Below are 19,032 nucleotides of genomic sequence, written 5' to 3'. Positions count from 1 at the left end.
GTGGGAAAAATTTAGTCTCTCAGGATGCTCTGCTAAGTCAAAAGACTTGCAGGTATGAACATTCACGTCTTACAAGAGACGTGCTCTTTGGGCAAGTAAAGTGGGAGGGAAATTTTCCTGTTTCAGAACTTATGGAGGGGTGGAGCTCTGACTCAATGTAATAAAACACTCGCTCAGCAACTTCTGACACTCTTCAAGGCTGTAAATATGTTTCAGGAGGCATTGGCAACTGTGGAGACTAATACTCAGGTGCCATTCATAGCACCTGCTTTTAATGCAGGAGCAATCTCAGCAACATCAACCTCTGCCTTCCCTCAGGTAAGTGGAAAACAGAGTAAGCCTGGCATGACCCTTCAAGTATTTGATTCAGATTTTTCCCCAGACTATAACAAGGTTACCTGTAGGACATAAAACTCCAAGAAAACAAGAGTGATCCTCCTTGGCTATTCACAGTGATGAGGATGTGGAGTTAATGTCTTTCCACGTAGCTCAGGAACAGCTGCCACTTTACTGGCACTTTCATCTTACCAGCCACAGACAATGAGAAAGTGCGAGTTTTGCATTTCACATTGCAATTCCACATTGAGGTGTTGAAATAAGTAGAAAACCTACTCTTTGCTCTCTTTTTTTACTTCTTGCTCTCACTCTCCCAGCAGCCTTTGAGCAGCAAATCAAGCCCCTTGGAAAATGAAGAAAGAAAAAGGATGATGTGCTACGTAGCCCTGAGCGACGTTGTTGCTAAGGTACCAACTTCAGCAAACTAGAAATAGGTGGGACTAAACCAGTAGTTTTTTCAGAAAAGGAGGATTTTTATGTTTGGTTTTTTGTTGTTGTTGTTGTTTGTGGTTTGTTGTTGTTGTTGGGGTGTTTATTTATTTATTTATTTTTGTTGTGTTTTGTGTTTGTTTTTTTTTCCCCCCAGATTAGGTTATTATTCACATGCTTATTTAGACCTAAGAACATTTAATGAAGGAAAAATTTCTTTAGGTGAAATATCTGCATCCCTCTTTTTCTTTTCCTTTATCTATTTCCACAAAATGTGTTATTTTCATGGTTTTATTCCTGAGAGAAATTCCTTAGGGCAATATTCTCAATTTTATTTTCAAAATTGGACTGACATTGGCCTTCTTTTAATGCTATCTATCTCTATTGACTTTCATGGAGTTTTAGCCCAGTGCAAATGGAGAACATTGCCAGTATAACAAAGTCAGACTATGACTATTGGCGACCCTTTGGGTTTTGGTCATTAATGCCAGTTTCCAGATAAAACGTTCACTTTGTCATGGTGCAACTCGTTACAGCAAAAGAACTACTCTAGCAGCCTTTGCAGGGTGTGTGACAAAGGTACATTTGCATCAAATATGTGCCAGCTGTATCAGTGATTGTCTTCACTCTTGGTTGGCTGGCATCTGACTATGTGTCAAGTGGCCTCAAAGTAAAACTGGGTAGCTCCAAACAAAAAGCGGTCTTATTTTTGATGATACCTTTAATGACGTGGGTTTCAAGTGTCTGTAGCTCATAGGAAATCTGTGAGTTTAATTTCTTGTTGGTGCAACTAGACCTCCAATCCAATAGAAAACTACAAACATCATTTTACTTATGTATGTCACCACCTTATCAAACAGACTGATCAAACTAATCTCTTGTTAGTAGCAATTAAAAAATAAATAAATAAAATCCTGTGGCCATAAACCTCTGCATATAGTGGCTGTGGGATCCTTTCCACAGCTTTCATTCTTTCTCCTTATCAAATGAACTTGAAAAAGTTCTGTTTGCTATCCACAGGTGCTTAACAACCTGCACAACAATTCTCAGAGACTCTTAATTTGCCTCCTGGCTTTTGGACATGTCTCCTCTCCTCTGTAATAAAGCTTGGCAGCAAACTGGCATGAAAGGCAAAGACTTGTACAAACTAGCCAGTTTCTGTCTCTTTTTGGCATTGGGTTTCCTGGGCAGCTTTCGGTAACTCCCTTGATTTTTGCAAGCTGTAACTTGCCATCTGCTACAGGAGGATAATAATTAGTAGAGTGGTGTTATAAAGGATAACATGCTTCAAACAGATCTTGAGTCCCAGAACAAGTAAATAGGTGCAAAGCTTTCCTCAATGCTAGTACTCAAATACTTGTCCAAGGACTTGCTTCAGTTGAGAGAATTTTATGTAGCTGTCTCATAAGCTGAATAATTTCTGGATTTGGTTTAGAAAAACACATCCAGGTGTGCATGTGGAATGTGTAGCTCTGCTGCCTGCCTGCAGTGCAAAGCCAAATACTCCTCACTGCTAAATTTTCAGCAAAATGTATAAACCTTGTGAAGCCTCCTTCATATTTTCAAATTGATAGGAGCATTAACAGAGCACCTCTTTGGCTGTTTTAAGGAGTACTGAGTAGGCAATTTGCTTTCTAGCACCTTGCATGTGAATAGAGGAAAGATTAAATGTGCTAAAGGAAGATCATAAATAGTTGTGAGTAAAGTGTTCCATAATTATAGTAACTCTAGAAAAAAATAACACTGTTAGTGCATTACTTCATAAAGAATAATTTGCTATTTCCAAAACTGGGAAAAAAAAAATCTACCACGGAAAGACCATATTTTATCAGCTACAAAAAAATAGCTGTTGCTTCATCTGTGAACACACAAAAAACTTATGCAAAGAGCAAGAAACTAGGAAGTATAATCTCATTTTAAGGTTAGTAGCATAAACATAGGGCAGGGAGGCTCACTGAAGTAATTTTCTGGACATAAAATCAGAAACCAGAGAATTAGAATTTTAATCAATTTTTTTATTTCTGTAAGTGATACATGCAAAGCGATGCACATTCCCTAATCATTTGCCACAAAACTAGAACAATCCAAGACATTACCAAGGGCCCTGTTACCCTTCCCACTCAAAAAGAAAGTATCTGTGATTGAAGTGTGTCACACAAGACTACCTTTTGCAGGAGTGGAAATGAGCCTTTAAGGAAGGCTGCTCAGTCAGACCATCACTTTGTCATTGCAGGGATAAAACAGAGGTTCAGGGTACACAATTTTATCTTTGTTAGAGGGAAGTGCAAGAGGATTTTCTCATCTGCTGGCAATACTTTCTTTATTCTAGGTATCTGGAATTTTGCCTGGTGTAATATAGAATGCAAATGTTGTGCTGAAAATGTCTGTTTATGATAGTCATTTGTGGACAGCTGAATACATTACCAACTCTCTGAACTGACCATTTTTTAATGTAACACAAAAAAGACACCTTCTTTTTGGTTTGTTAGCGTTGTTCAATATATTATTACAAAGAGAAGATGTCTACAGAGAAAAGACCATTAGTTGTGTGACTTCCATTAATGGCACCAGGGACTTGAGCTTCAGTTACAAGAAGATGTTATTTTGCTCTTTCAATTTTCTGAAGAGGGTTTCATGTCTGGCATTTGGCTGTCGGAAAAGTATTACAGAATGTAATTGTTCATTAGCTGCCTTCTCTAAGAAGGATAACTCTCCTTTTCATTTGTCTCAGAGATTTGCTTTATACTTAATAGTTTGAATAATAGCAGTCCTCTTCAAAAGCATTGGTGTCTCAAATATGGTGACGATGATCACTGAATACTTTTCCTTATTTGATGCCCAAAGGAGGGGATAAAAATACTTTCTAGAACAGACTGGTTTTTACTGAAGGACTTTGGTTTGGGTAATATGGCCATCTGAGCATAATACTGAGAGAAAGTGAGAGGAGTTCAGAGAGCATACTGGTTCTGACTGCTGTAAGAGCCCTCTTCTAAATAGTAAAAAAGTTAAGAATATGGAGATAAACCTAAAGTTTTCATTATCCCTTCAAATTTAAAGTAATCATTGTTCTTGGGGGCAGGATAATACCAGAAGGAATTTTGCTAATGCTGACCCAATGAATAGACCCAGGGTGCAAGGCTCAGGCTGAGGGAAGCCTGGCTGCATGTTCTCTGCCACCAAACATACCTACAGAATGCATCTCTCAGGTTCGCTTTCCTCTGCCATTAATTCCCTAAGTCCCTCTTTCCATTCTCACTCTTGTAGTCTTTGTTCCATGGCTGAATGCTGGGTGTGCTCTGTCTGACAGCCTGTCTTGCTGTCTTTCAGAACTCAGATTTATTTTTTTTTAGTCAGCACAGTGAGATTTTCTCCTGGTACACAGAGTTTCCATACATAGCTTACTGGCTTTATCTCCTACACAGCCCTTACTCAGAGCTCTCCTCTAGGATGTGAGAAATTATTCTTGCCCCTTATTCAATCAAATTTCTCATCTGTACATTATGGCTGATTGGGTACTCTGCCATATTGTTCCTTTAGCAAGCTCTTAAAATTTAAATAAACTCCTGCTCTTTGCACCAAGCCTGTAAAATATCCTAATATCCTAATCCACTTTCTCACCATGATTCCACAGGAAATTAAGTGTTTGAACTCTGGCATAATCTTTGACATAATCTAATCTGTGTAGTATCTTACTGTTCTTATCGAAACACTGGGTATGTTCTATTGTTCTGGGGTTTTTTTTCCTTCTTAAAATAGCCCTCCCATACTTAAAGTCCCTTAACAGTTTGTCTTCATTTGCATGCAAAGTGTGAGGTTCTTCTCATGAATTCTTCACATAACCTCTACTCCAGTCTGGTGCAATGGCAGTCAGGAATGAGTGCACAGCTAGTGCTTGGTATAAGTGTGTCTTTGCAGAACCCATGATTGTTTCTATTTCTGTCATTCTGCTTCTTAAAAAGTCATACTAGTTCATACATGTTTCTGACAATATTTAAAAACAAATCTTCAAAATGTTGGCTGAAGGACTGGTGCAATTAAATAAAGCTGTCACTATTTGACTCAGGTTTGCCAACAGTGCTCTTCATCCCCTCTCCCTCCCACCCAGGTAGGGAAGAAGAGAGAAAAAAAGAGAGAGACTTGGCTGGATTGAAAACTAAACTAAACAGCTTTGATTAAACACTAATGATAAAAGAAAATATATACAATTATATAAAATATGTTCAGATATATGCAAAAGCCTCTTGCCCCCCCTCAGCCCCAGCAACTCCCACAGCACTCCCCTGAGCTGCCAACAGTCCTGAAGAATTCCAGAGTCCTCCAGGGTCGTCGGCCATGGACAGCAGGGAAGGGAAGAAGAAGCAGGAAGGAAGTTGTCTTCTGTGATCTCTCACCTTCCTCTGAGCTTACCTAGATATATGGAATAGAATATCTCTGGCCAATTTTGCTGTCTGTCTAACTCAGCCTCCTACAGGGGGTCATAGATCTCCCCGTAGTGTCAGAGCCGGCAGAGCAAAGATATGACCTTGAAGACCCAGCAGTTAGAAAAACATTCCACCACTATCAGTCTTACTTGGAACACTCTGCTACTAGTTAAAAGAAAGCTTACTGAAAGAAAGAAAGAAAAAAAAAAAACACAACAGTAAGAGGAAAATGGGCTTCATCCTGGCTCAAACCAGGAAAAAGACTAAGAGAGCACCAACACTAAATGCAATTCCTTTAACTCTTTCCTTTCATTCTCCTGAAAAAAGTCTGCTGAAGTTTTTATTTATTACTCTAATCTGAGTACTATTTTTTTGAGAAAGGTATAGAAACAAATGGACAAATCCAATGAGTGTTTGTTCTTTAAGAACAAAATGTTTGAGGTAAAAAGACAAGGAATTATTCCTTGCTGATGAAAAAGGAATGGTCTAACAATAATGGCAGAAAAAACAGTGTGGAGCTGGCTCAGCCAGGATTCTAATAATGCTGTGATCTTACCTCCTCTTTTTAGAACAAACAGCCTTATCAAATATCCCATGTCCTATATATGACTTTAAGCAACAGTGATTAGTTTCTGTTTTAATTTTGGAATACACCCACCCAGAAGCCAAGATTTCTACTCCTCATAGCCAGATAAAGAGTATGCATTTTTTCAGCATTTATTAGCCCTCATGTTGTTTTGAGTGTGTTGCTCCCTTACCTCACAACTAAAAGTGCATTTTAACTGGTCAACCTAAGGAAAACATTCTGACATTATGGCCTGGTTGTAAGCTTGAGCTTGAGCACATGGGCAAAGCTTTGGTTTTTTAGGCACTGGTTAACTTCTATATGCCTTTAAATTATCCAGCATTTTCTCAAAAAATCATGTTTGTAATTTCATTCGGTAGCTTCATCAGTTGGGAAAATTTCTGCAATATTTTCTAATTCCTTTCACAACCTTCATGTCCTTCATCCTCATAGAGATGGAAATTATTTAGGCTAAATTTTTTCATGATGAATTGCCTGTAGTCCAATGCTTTACACACTTCAGCCGATGTACTGTCTTGTCTCACTGATTTCTTATACTTTGACCTTTTTCAGCAGTTTTTTTTTTTTGCAGCACCTGTGAATGAGCTTTCTCTTATTTCACTCGAGAGTTCCTCCCTTTTCATTGATGTTTCTCAGAAAATAGATAACATCTCCTAATTATTTAATAATCTTCCATCAGGACTTCTCCATTTTTACTTCAGATCATATTTTCAAACTTTTGGTCATCAGCTTTCATAACAGCTTCTTACTTTGGCTGCCTTTTGTGGTTGTTGTTGTTTTGGGAGGTGATTTTACCAAGAATTACTGATGTATTTGCCTTCTGCCATTACCTCAACTCCTCACTGAGCTCTTCCTGAATATCAGTGACCACTATCAGGCCTCCACGTCACTGAAGTGGCTAACTATTGATTGACCCTGGAAGGTACTGTGTCTTCAGTATTATTTGGCTCAATATCTTCCTGCAAATCTGCAAATGTCATCATAATTTTATAACTTCCACAGACCCTTGCTATTAGAACTGTGAACTAACATTTATTTATTCTCTAATCTACCTCATTTTAATGCTGCAACATCATTATTCCATAACCTGAGTCTCTCAGTGTAACTTCTTAATATATACTTGTGTTGCTTATATGTTCCTCTCTTCTTTGAGATAGTCAATTCAGAATCTGCTGATGATATCTTTGCATTCAATCAGTGCTTAGGATTTGACAGACTTTGAAAAAGTGTTTTCTTTCCTGTGCAGACCCTGGCAGTCTTACTGTGTTATCCCATCTAATAAGCCTTGTTCCAATTATAATAATATACCAGCTTGGGAATTTATTACTCAATATATTCTGAAATTCCTCTTTCTTTTGCTTCTGTTCCTATGATATAGGTAGCCATCCCCAGTGCTGATTCACCCTTTGCATTCAGGCACCTGCATACAACCATGGTGCAGCTTTCCTTCCTTTTTATAAACCCGCTATTTTGACAAATTTTCCACAGTCAAGGAATCCAGCCAGCCATCTGTGCTGAAGCCATAGTAAGTTTTGCCCATTTTCTGCATCTTTCTGCTGATACCCTGGTTGCTCTAGCTGCTGCTGCTCAACATGATGGACATGTAAAACCCCTAAAGCACATGTGATGGGTGCAACTTTTACAGACCCATTTGGTCAGGCCTGGCATCTTCAACTAGGAATTGGGGACAGCTTGCTTCCAGATGGATTGCAGTAAAAACTCTGCTACTTCGTTATACTACTCCATGTCTATCAATAAGATAACCACATTGGGTAAGGAAAACTTCTGTTCCCACAAAGCAACCTAGGAGTGCTTGTCCAAAGCTGTGTATTGCCCTGGTAGAGCAAGACATTCCCTAAGGTACTAATAGTAACCTCTAGACACCTCTCCATCATTAATATTATTCTTTTAAAAATAAAAGAGAGAACCTAAAAAGATCCCTCCTTTCTTTCCACCAGAACCAGAGCATTTCTGATTTGTCATTCACTGAGAATTCAGTGTTGTTTTATTGGATGCTGATGGCCACATGTATGATTCAATGTAGCTGGCTAGCTGAACTTCCTCAGCTTGTTTACCTCCTGTCTCTAACTTCCTATTTCCACCTTTTCTGTTTGTACGCTTAGGTGGCTGCAGACTTCAGGGGCTGATGAAGTTTGTGGAGAAAGTGCATTTTGTGGCCCATTGTATTTTTGCTGTGATGTCAACTGGAAGAGGTGGCTCAAGCTCAACCCGGGTTCCTTTCAGTGTCTGGCTGTCATTACAAGAAATACACATATCCCAAACTTCATATCATATATCTTTGTTTTTATTTTTGTTCCAGCAGGAAGAAACGTCACCTTACTCCCTGCTCACTGTAAGAATCATAAAGTTGAGAAATGCTCATCAGACAGACTTTTGTAAGTACCAGATTTTTTACTGACATCATAGAGTTATAAAATTACCTGATCAGCCCCTGTTTGTGCTAGCCCTGCAGAAATGCAAAATACAGAAATCATATCAGCTAAGAAATCACAATCAAAGCCAATTTCTGCCACAGAGTATCTATTTACAATTTCAGAGGGATTTTGTTTGTTTGCTTGTTTTATGAAGTCAACAACAGGTCAATGCCAGGTAGGGTATTGACTAAATCTTTAAGACTTTCATCAGTCAGCAAAGCACAGGAGCTTGGCTATTTCAGAGGTGTAAAAATATCCTAACACCAGTTTTAATACCAAGGTGTTTACATTTGATGTCTATAACAAATACCTAGAATACAGGAATACTTTGGATTGGGCTCCTTACTACTGGACAAGCAGCTCTAAAGGTCCATCTTTACATGAGGCAGCAAGTCATCAGACAGGCTTTGAGATAGACTAAGGACATGGCAGGATACCTTCTAGTTTGCTTCAAGTAAGCACTACATGACTTTCACTAGAAAATTCAGAGGCTACAACATTTTCACCCCAAACACTATCATTTGTTTTTATCTCCATCTTCTGATGGAACAATATTCTACAAAGAAAATCTCTCACCAACTTTTCGTATTCCACTCACTTTGTTGTTTCAAGAACATCAATGTCACCACTGTCAATTTTCCAGTCAAATGGAGATGTGTTGAGCTCACATGTTCTGTAATAGGGGTTGCAGAGAACAGAAGAAATTTCATAGGATAGCAAAGAAGGTCAAATATATTTCTATTCCTTTTTACAGCTAAGAAACACTGCACACATGTGCAAGACCTCATATTAACTCCTTTGAGGTGCCTATTTCATTTCCTTATTACCACCTTTCATCTAGAATAGAAATAGAATGACAAGATAAGAACTATGATTCACTGGCTTATGCAAAGGGATTGCACAAAGTAAAATTATGCTGTGTTCTCAGAAAATAGTTTTGCTGTTGTGACTTTTTCCTCCATCCCAAGGACAGTGGGATTTCAGAAGTCTTGCATAACTAAATACAGAAATTTAGAAAAGTCTCATTATGACAAAAATGTGCATGTCTGAAGTGGGAATCAAGATGTGTGGGCTCAGTTTTTAGCTCTGCCAACAGACTTGTATAAGTTTAGGCAAGTAATCCAAACACTCTGCTTCTGTTGCCCTATGTACAAAACATGGATAATATAATACCTTTTCCCAGATATTGTCTCTCTCTTGTCTATTTAGATGATGTGCTCATTTTGAAATGGGTAATCTCTTATATGTAGAGGGATGCTAGTTTAAGATGTGTGTTAAGTCCTAGAAATGGTGAGAAGTATCTTCAGATTATTTTCTTAATAACCAGTAAAGAAGATTTGGGGACTAGCAGATGAAGAAAATAAGATCATTTTCTCCTTTCTGTCAGTAATTGCCTAGATACTCTGTGACTGAGCCTGTTTCTTAAGGATGACATACCATAATGGAGCACTGTAAACCAGCATGCTGTTAAACAAGGAAGATCAACAAATACTAAGTAGCTCTTTGTGGGAACAGCAACCTGCTTGTGCTCTCAAAGTAGCTGGAGTCTCCCAGGAAAAAAAACAACTTGGATACTATGTGATTTAAATACTTCAGTGCAGTGCAAAAAGATCTCTTGTAATCTTTAAGTGATTGATTTTGCACTGATATTTATGTCCTTTTAATGTTTTGGTTTTAATATTTGAATGTATTTGAGGTTTCAGAAAAAAAAAATAGCTACACATACTAATGTGTGTTGATGATAATTAGAAAATTTTATCTACCTAGTTTTTTCTCAGCAACATTATATTTTCCCTGGGAAAATGGATTAGAAGCAGTTCATACAGGTGCCATCTGACAGTGGGATATCAGTGGAAGGCTACCAATTTTTGTGATATTTTATATTTCAGTAGATTTTCATTTTCCAAGTATCAAAGCCAGGAACAAGCCACCTTTCCAACAAGTGCAGTATCTTCTATGAATTGGTTTTTCTGCTCACATGCTGGCTTTCCATCTTTCTAAGCACACACTGTTATCTGCTTACTCCAGTTTCTGTTCATCTCTACTTGGCTAAAACATAGCCCATTTCCCTGATTTTCTTCCCATTCACTGCAAGTGCAGTAATGCCAAGTCCTTCAGCCATTAGAGTTTTCATATTTTCCTTGGCTTATTTGGCAAATCCTGGCTTCAGACCATGCTGCTTTCTTTATACTTCCACTGACATTCCTGACCATCATGTGCACCCAGCTTAATCCAGGATGTTTTTAAAACATGCATCTCAAGAACCATGGGATGTACATTTCACAAGCCTGGGACAGCGTCCCAGCTTACCCTGAAATCTGATGTTACACCTTTGCCTGTAGACAAAACATGCTGGTGGAGCTTGGCAATGACTGCATCTGTTTTCACACAAGGAAAAAAATAAATAAATTACCCCTTTTCATATACCTGCAGTTACTCCACCACTTTTGCAGGCTTCTCTGTACTTAGGTAATGTTTAACTCCAACGTTTGCTTCCTGCTTCATGCAACTGGTTTTTATTTTATTTTACCATGCAAATGCTCTAGACAGGCCTGAGCTGATTAGTTTTCACTGTATTCTTAACTGTCCTCTATGCCAATTTGTAATCATGGGTCATACTCAGACACACATTTCTGGTACTCTCTTATCTCACGGAGGGTACTTGAGGGGTGGGTGCCCAGATAAGGTATCTTATGCTCATCCTGCTGCCCTGCAGATGCTGAGTGTCATCACCAGGCTCCAACACTCACACATATTGGGGAGGTGGTGGGAATGCTAGAAAGAAAGCCTTGGGTAAAAGAGTGACTTTTTTGGCCATTGTGTTCTTTTGCTCCTCCTTGACTGGAGGTTAGTGCTAGAGGCTTTTAGAGAAGCTCATGTTTTCTGGCCCTATTAATGGAATCACTTCTTTTAGAGAGTTCCCCAGGAGTAGGAGGAATATATGGTCAGGGTGTGGTGATGAGGGAAATGGTGTATTAGCTCTTTTCCTTGCTGCTAACAGCCTTTCTGGTAACTGTTTACCAAAAGGATGAGAAAGGAGACTGGTGATGGGAGAGGAGGACCATGGTGACGTAGGCTTGCCAATACCTTCCAGCTGCTCTCCTTCAACAAATGAGTTATTGGATGGCCACACAGAGGTGCACCAAGCTCCCAGCCTAGCCTACCTTCAGCATCATTAATATTTAATTACTGATTTTTTGCAGTCCATAGGCAGAGCTTATGCCTTTACCCCACCTCCATGGACAAAGAGACAATCAGTGAGGGGATCTGCCTCATCTGGCATGAGGGAAATTGCCCTGAGGAGCCAGAAGGGGAAGCAGACCTCTCCCAGGTTCTCAGACAATGCTGATGACACTGACCAGCAGCAATGTGGCCTTCCCCATTATGATTTAGCACAAAGTGAAAGAGCAAAGCATTCTCAGACTCCACTGGGTCTCACATAACCCTGAAGACATGAGTGACAGGCTTCTCTCTGAAACTGTGGCAGCCTGAGCAGGTACCTGCTGATACCTCATACTGAGAGCTGACCTTTGCTGTTGGAGAGCAGGTTGGGGCTCATTCATGCAGAAGGGGGGAAGAAGAGAAGTGTCAGGTCAAGCTTAACATACTCAGCCTCACTCCTGCATGTCTGCAATACTGCCTGGCCTGCACAGGTGAATTTGAGCTGTGTGTCCCAGCAAGAAATTGTTTGGAGTGAGTTTCAGGCTGACAGTTTATTTCTTCCCAGAGACAGAAACTTCTCTGCTGGGTGTTGTCTTGTCAGTTCAAGAGGCTGTGGGTAGGGGGATTCCTGTGATGCAGCTGTCAGAGCTGAGGTAGTTCAAGGTGAAATATTGGGCAGGGTTGAAATACAACTGTGATTATCAAGGTATAGTTTCTAACTGTAGAAATCAGGTGCATGTGGAAGCTTTCTCAGTTGTGAAAGGAAACCTGTTGGTTTTAGCTGGGATGTCAGAACAATCACACCACTCCCTTTACCCTTCCTTTTGTTCTCACACCTTCCTTTTGTTTTTTGCATCTCTGGATGAAGAGAGACCTTGAATATTTATAAAAGAGAAGCTCAGACCCTTTCTCCTTTCCAGCTTTATACAACTGTTTTCTGGCAGCTCTTTATTTGTTAGAAGAAATGAGTCAGTTCTGGGATGATATACCTGAAGTCTTTGTAAATCAGAGCAGTTCTCCAAAGACATCAAGGGTTATTTTTCTATGCAAAACACATGCAATCAAATTAGGAAGAATACACCCAGTGCAGGTGATCCTCATCCTCCTACTTCAAGAATGCAAATTATGGTGTTTGTGGAGGAGGTAGAGGTGTGACCCAGGCTGCAAAAGCTTTGCTTTGTGGCTGTAGCAGGTATTGAACACATTGAGTCTGTGCTCCAGGGAGCAAATCTTTGCCACTCAACTTAAATGGCTGGACAAGGTTGAGGGCTCATCCCCACAAGACCCTCTTCATTCCTGGCGAAGGATATCACTGATTAAGCACAGTAAATCTATGAGCCTTTGTTATTTTCTCAAGCAAGATACAAGGAGTAACATTATACTTACAGATGAATGTTGCACCTGGATATTTTGGAGGGCAGAGTTCAGTTCAAATCAGCTCTCAGCTAGATAGAAGTTGGAGGTAACTTCTTAATGTTGTTTGCATCCTACTGTGCTAGAGAGAGAAAATGTCCCTGTAGATTATATCCAATGATTGAGAAATGAGAGAGCCTCTCCTCCTCCTTTTAGGTAAACTATGGTAAACTTGGATTCAAGGGGAACCTGTCTGTGCAGGTGGAGAGGAATTCACTAGAAGAAAAGGATTTCTTCTTTTTGGTGTTATGAAATGCAGTAATAGGATGGGTAGGATTTATAGTTTACACCCATTGCTCTTAGGAAAGTAGTTTTCCTTATATGCTTTGGTTTTCACTGTTGTTAACATCTTCTTATTTTTGATGGAGATTAATTACTTTAGCATGGGATGGTTCATCTCCAGAACATGCCACAGGACTGCACTCTTACAGAGCAGCAAACAGCTGCCTGCAGTTCTGAAACTCTTGGTTGAGTCAAGTCCATTTAGCTCACCTTTATCTTGAAGACAGAGATAAGAAATAATCCCACCAAATGCAACTGAATCAGAATAAATTGAAAACTGGGAAGGAATACCTGGGTCACTTAGTACTGACTTGCAAAGAGACTGAGTTCAGATGCCTCAGCATCCACATGGGGTTACATTATGTCATCATGGAATGCAATTGCAACACATGCACTGAGGTAAAGATCTGGCATGGCATTGCTAATGATGTCCAGCAATTGCATTAAAATTAGAGCATGAAGAAAATGCAAATTATTATTTTTTTTTTTATTATCTCACAGGTAGTAATTAATAAAGTGGATGATTTTCAGTAGCTCTTTTGCACACTTTTTTCCGGGGTAAGAGGGAGCAAAAACTGATTAGTCTTTTAAGTGCTCCCATATCCAACCCTTATTTTTCACTTGTCCCACTTGTTTGTCTCACAGTTTAGCCTGGCTGCAAGTGAACTTCTACAGAAATAAATCAGCTAACTTAGAGCCACAACATGGGGAATAACTGTAACTGTCTGTACAACTCGAGGAAAACAAAAAAATTGAGGAATTATATGGGAAACAATAACTTCTCCCAATCAGTAGGGACTGTAGATGAGTTGCAGCAAAAACAGGTATGGCATAGTTCCCTTTCTCTATGGGATGAGTACAGGCTTTTTCCTAGTGGTTTCACCTCATCTCGTCTTCAAGGTTGAATCTGCACTCAGTAGTTACTAATTTGTCTGTGACCAATTAGACTTGATATTGCAGAATTACACAGAGTGGCTGAGGTGTGAAAGCACCTCTGGAGATCACCTAGTCCAGCCCCCTACTCGAAGCAGTCAAATACAGCAGGTTGCTCAGAGCCATGTTCAGTTGGGTTTTGAACAACTCTAATGATAGAGATTTCACAACATCTCTGGGCAACCAGTGCCAGGGTTTAACCACCTTCTTAGAAAAAGAAGTGGATTTTTGTTTAAATGGGTTTTCATATATTTTGGTTTGTGTTCATTGCTTCTTTTGCTAGACTCACTCCAGTACATCCTTACCTCTTTTGTACTGGGGAACCCAGAAATGTGGCCTTGCCAGTGCTGAGTAGAGAGATTCACCCTTCACCTGTTGGCAACTCTCTTCCTAATGTAGCCCAGTAGGCTGTTGGCCTTTTCTGCCATGAGGGCACATTGCTGGCTTCTGTTCAACTTGTCCACCAAAATTCACAGATCCTTCTCTGCAGAGCTGTTTTGCAAATGGTCAGTCCCCAGCCTGTCCTGGTACATGGAGTTATTCCTCCTCATGTGCAGGACGTTGTATTTCTCTTTCATTTCTTTCTTAATTTTATTAAGCTCATGTTGGCTGTTCTCCAGCCTGCCCAGGTCCCTCTGAATGTCTCACATGTCACTCACTCCTTCCAGTTTTGCATCACCTGCAAACTTGCAGAAGGTGCACTCTATTAACAATCTGGATAATGGGACAAAGATGTTAAACAGCACTGGCCCCAGTATCAGTCCCTGGGGTACATGGCTAGTGATTGGCTTCCAGCTGGACTTTGTGCTGCTGACCACAATCCTTTGAGCCTGGCAGTTCAGCCAATTTTTAATAGACCTCACTGTCCATTTATCTCACCTGTACATCATCAGTTTGGCAGAGGATTGTCAATAACTTATTTTAAGTAGCTATTTCAGAATGCAATACATATGGAAAAATAATTTTAGAAATCAAGCTCATTAATATTTTCTGTCAAAGAAAACACTCCAGCAAATCTGTAAATTCCAGCAAAAACAGTAAAAAAAACACATAAGTGCTGTTGCTGCCCATTCATGTGTGACTCAGATTTTTAGCACTGCCAGCTTTCTCAATTATATCATTAGTCTTGTTTTATACACTGTGGGTACAAGCTGGAGTTTAAAAATGGATAGAGCATATTGGTTTTCATTATGAAGAAGAGAAGAAATTAAGAGAATTGGCCTTTGCAGTTACAGCAAAAATACAGAAATGTGTCCTTCTTGAACCCTACAATGGCCAGAAACCAAAAAGAAGAGATCTGCCTCAGATCAATGTAACATTTCTGAAATATATGTCATCTCAGCCACTTTGGTGATTTTGGGGGTACTAGATTCACATTTTTGGAACACTCAAGATCTGCAGTGGAAAGTGCATTAATGATAAGAGAAGAAATGGTCTAGATGGCCTGAGGGCACATTTAGTTTTTGGCTTTTGTACAGACTACCTATGTGCTCTTGAGAAACTCTGTCTCAGAGCCAGCAGTGCCCCTGACCAGGATGACTACCTCACAGGTTGGCAGGCTGTCAGATAGCACAATGAGGGGAGGTGTATGTTATCAGACACATTGCTATTCGCAGCTCTCCTGCATGTTGTAAATTGAATCTTACACTGATAATTGCCAAAGTCAATATATTACCCTGTCACTTGGATTATGTAAAAATCTGAGATGCTGAAATGTTGCCTGTGGAGATAGTTTCAAAGACAGAAAGGCAACCTACATCCTCAGTGAGGCAAAACTCCTAGTAGTGTCAAGAAATTCCTTCAGATTCAGTGTGAAGAGTTACCTGGGAATCTCCCTGCCAGGCAGGCATCATCCTCTGGAGATGTCTCAGTCACAGGGCCTCTGGATTTTAGGCAACACCTTATGTTCAGGCAAAATATCCCACAGCAATATATCTGATATTCTGAGCAATGACACCTGGATGAACTCTCTTTTCACCCTGAGGAACTGACTCAAGAGTTGTCCCATGCTTATAGATAGTGCCTGTTCATCACTGCTCATGAGATACTTACATTGACTGCCATGGGACCTGACATTTCCCCTTCTCCTCTTCTCTCACCACAACCTGTGTTTACACAACAGGATGGATCAGTCCTTCCAGTTCCCTCTGGGAAAGTTCCTGTCCAAGGTCTAAGAATCTCTTTGGTGTTTGAATCATGATCAATGGGAGATGATCCCTTGTACTAAGTGCAGGCTCACTGTCTCCATCTGCAAGATCCAAATACCTCTGCCATTTCATTTTTCCTGGGAAGAGATGTGGAGTGGGAAATAGCTTCCAGGTCTTTCAAGCATCAGCAAATATCAGGAAAAGGCTCCAGCTTCCTATTTACCTTCTAGAAAAGTAATTGCACTGCTGATAGGACTCTCCCTTCCTAGCCCACCTAAGGAGACAATGCTCTGGGCAGCTAGAATACTTAGTTTTCCATTATGAAGTATTAATAACTAAGTAGGCCAGACATTTATTATCCGAATCTGCCCCAAACCTGATTCTTTTCAGATTTATCATGAAGCTAAAATGCCATAGAGGTGACTTACACCCAGTGCTTCTCAGGGTCTGAGGCTCACTCTGCTGCATTGGTTGCAGTTTATCCCCCTGCCAAATTTGCAAAGTAATGTTGATGTAACTTAAGTAAACTTAAGTAATTTTAAGTTAAGTAACTTAAGTAATGTTGATGAGGGGCAATATAAGACTCCTGGTTATTCCCATTGTTCTATCTACTGGCTAAGACTGTTTATTTTAAAAAATGTGTAGCATTGTCCATTTTTATTTGAATACACTGCTTATTAAATATACTGCTGTGATGAACAACAGTCCAGGTTGATGCAGGCACTGCCCCACCATCAGTGAAAGAGCAGTTGGTGTGTCAATTATTACAGAAGCTTGACCTCTACAAATCGATGGGCCCAGATGCCATTCCCCTGGGGGTGCTGACAGAGCTGCTGTCATTGCAAAGCTGCTCTGTGTAATCTTTGAGAACTTGTGGAGATCAGGAGATGTCCCTGAGGACTGGAGGAAGGCTAATGGCATCCCCATCTACAAGAAAGGTTCAAAGGAGGACACAGGTAATTACAGACCCGTTAGCCTCACTTTAGTCCCTGGAAATGTCTGGGATCTACCTGGCTGGAGAGAAGCCCTGTGGAAAGGGTCCTGGGAGTCTTGGTGGATAACAGGCTCAATATGAGCAAACAGTGTGCTGCAGCAAAGAAAGCCAACAGGATGCTGGGGTACATCAACAAGGGCATCACCAGCAGAGATCAAGAAGTCACCATCCCATTCTACTTGAAGCTTGTCAGAGCACACCTGGAGTGTTGTGCTCAGTTTTGGTCCCTGCTTTACAAAAAGGATGTGGACAGCCTGGAGAGGGTCCAGAGAAGGGCCACAAGGATGATCAGAGGACTGGAAGACCTGCCAAATGAGGAGAGACTGAGAAAACTTAGTTTGTTCAGCCTTGAGGAAAGAAAGCTTTGGAAGACCTTATTACAATGTTCCAGTACTTAAAGGGTGGCTACCAAGTAGATGGAGACTCCGTATTTACAAGGACTCACATGGAAAAAACAAGGGGTAATGGGCACAAGTGTGAGATTCTGATTACAAGAGACAAATTTTTCAAATGAGGATCATCAACCATTGGAACAATCTCCCAAAGGAAGTGGTAGATTCCCCCACATTGGACAGTTTTAAATGTCAGCTTGACAGGGTGTTGAGCCACCTCATATAAACTAAAATAGTACCCAGAAAAGATTGGACCAGATGATCCTTGAGGTCCTTTCCAACCTGGCATTCTATGATTCTGAATCACTTTATCCAGCTGTGTGATTTCTATCTTCCTGGTTTGGCCAGTGCATATCAGAAAGAACTGGCCATTTTTCATCCATGTTCAAGCTACAGAGCATTTAAACTTCTTTTGTTGTGCTTCCAGTGCAAGTTATTTTGTGCCTGTGTTTCTATAGTAAGCCAATCTGATTGCTACGTGAGCCTCTGGTTGCCAACTGCTTCAGATGAAAAATTCCACACAAAAACCATCAAGAACTGCAGAAATCCCGTGTGGAATGAAACCTTCTACTTCCGAATACAGAGGCAAGTCAAGGTACACAAACTAAAAACTCTCTTCTTCCTTTTGTCTCATCTGTATGCAGCTTCTTTCAGTTTAGTCCAAAACATGTCATGTCTTATAGTGCCTTTTTGAGCTTATTTTAAATTCCCCTCACAAACTGAAGCAAAAAAAAATTGGCTTTTGCTGGAATCTACTTCTCTCCTAACAGATTACTTATATATCAGTCATGTGAGCCTGACTCCTTGGAGAAGGCTGGTGGGACCTGTAACAAAATGACAACACAGAGAAACTATGAAATGAAAATGTAAAGTAGCAGTGTAACAGAAAAATGCAACTTCCCTGAAAGGACAGGAAATATTGGCATATCAGTGCCAGGAAGCTGCTAAATTCTAGTATGATTAAGATCTTTACTCATTTTACTGCTTATAATGACACTGCAGCCCAATATCCTTGAACAGGTGCCAGAAAGTGGAAAGCCCAAGGACACAGAAATGCTATCACTTGTATTAAATGATCTGTATTGCCTTTTTTGACAAGGGGCAATATAGGACTTCTGGCTATCCATATTCCTTCCTAATGGACTGCATTTTTTGTGAGAGCTACTTAAAAGTATAAAAGGTGATCCACAAGAAATCTCAGTTCAGCCTTAACTGATGAGCCTAGAAAATGTTTCTATTAAAGGAGATTACACTCATTTTCTTAGTGTTCCTTGTGACTCTGTCATCTGTACTTTTCTACTTCCACTCTGTAAAGGAGGTACTGAACCTGGAAGAACTGCAGAATGTTATATCTTTTGAGTACATGCTAATATATTAGACATTTTTCATTTTTTTTCCCCAGAATATTTTGGAAATTACTGTTTCTGATGATGACATAATTTGTGATGATGACCATGCAATTGTGCTTTTTGATGTAGCTAAAATCCCCCTTGGAGAAAGAG

The 19,032-nt window shown here is 40.0% G+C and overlaps 1 protein-coding gene across 1 annotated transcript in view; it reads left to right on the top strand.

Moving 5' to 3' along the window:
- Positions 1–207: 207 nt before the first annotated feature.
- Positions 208–19,032, top strand: part of LOC104390480 (cytosolic phospholipase A2 epsilon-like) — a 37,913-nt gene continuing 19,088 nt past the window's right edge. The window contains exons 1-5 of the mRNA XM_009999618.1: positions 208–318; positions 654–743; positions 8,096–8,168; positions 17,989–18,125; positions 18,933–19,032. Of these exons, the coding sequence (XP_009997920.1) occupies positions 208–318; positions 654–743; positions 8,096–8,168; positions 17,989–18,125; positions 18,933–19,032 (511 nt within the window). The remainder of the gene's footprint in view (positions 319–653; positions 744–8,095; positions 8,169–17,988; positions 18,126–18,932) is intronic.

Source organism: Chaetura pelagica, unplaced genomic scaffold (genome assembly GCF_000747805.2).
Source record: "Chaetura pelagica isolate M959 unplaced genomic scaffold, ChaPel_1.0 scaffold55, whole genome shotgun sequence".
NCBI classification, from domain to species: Eukaryota; Metazoa; Chordata; class Aves; order Apodiformes; family Apodidae; genus Chaetura; species Chaetura pelagica.
Note: the sequence above shows the minus strand (reverse complement) of the source record. Positions and strands in the feature narration are given on the sequence as shown.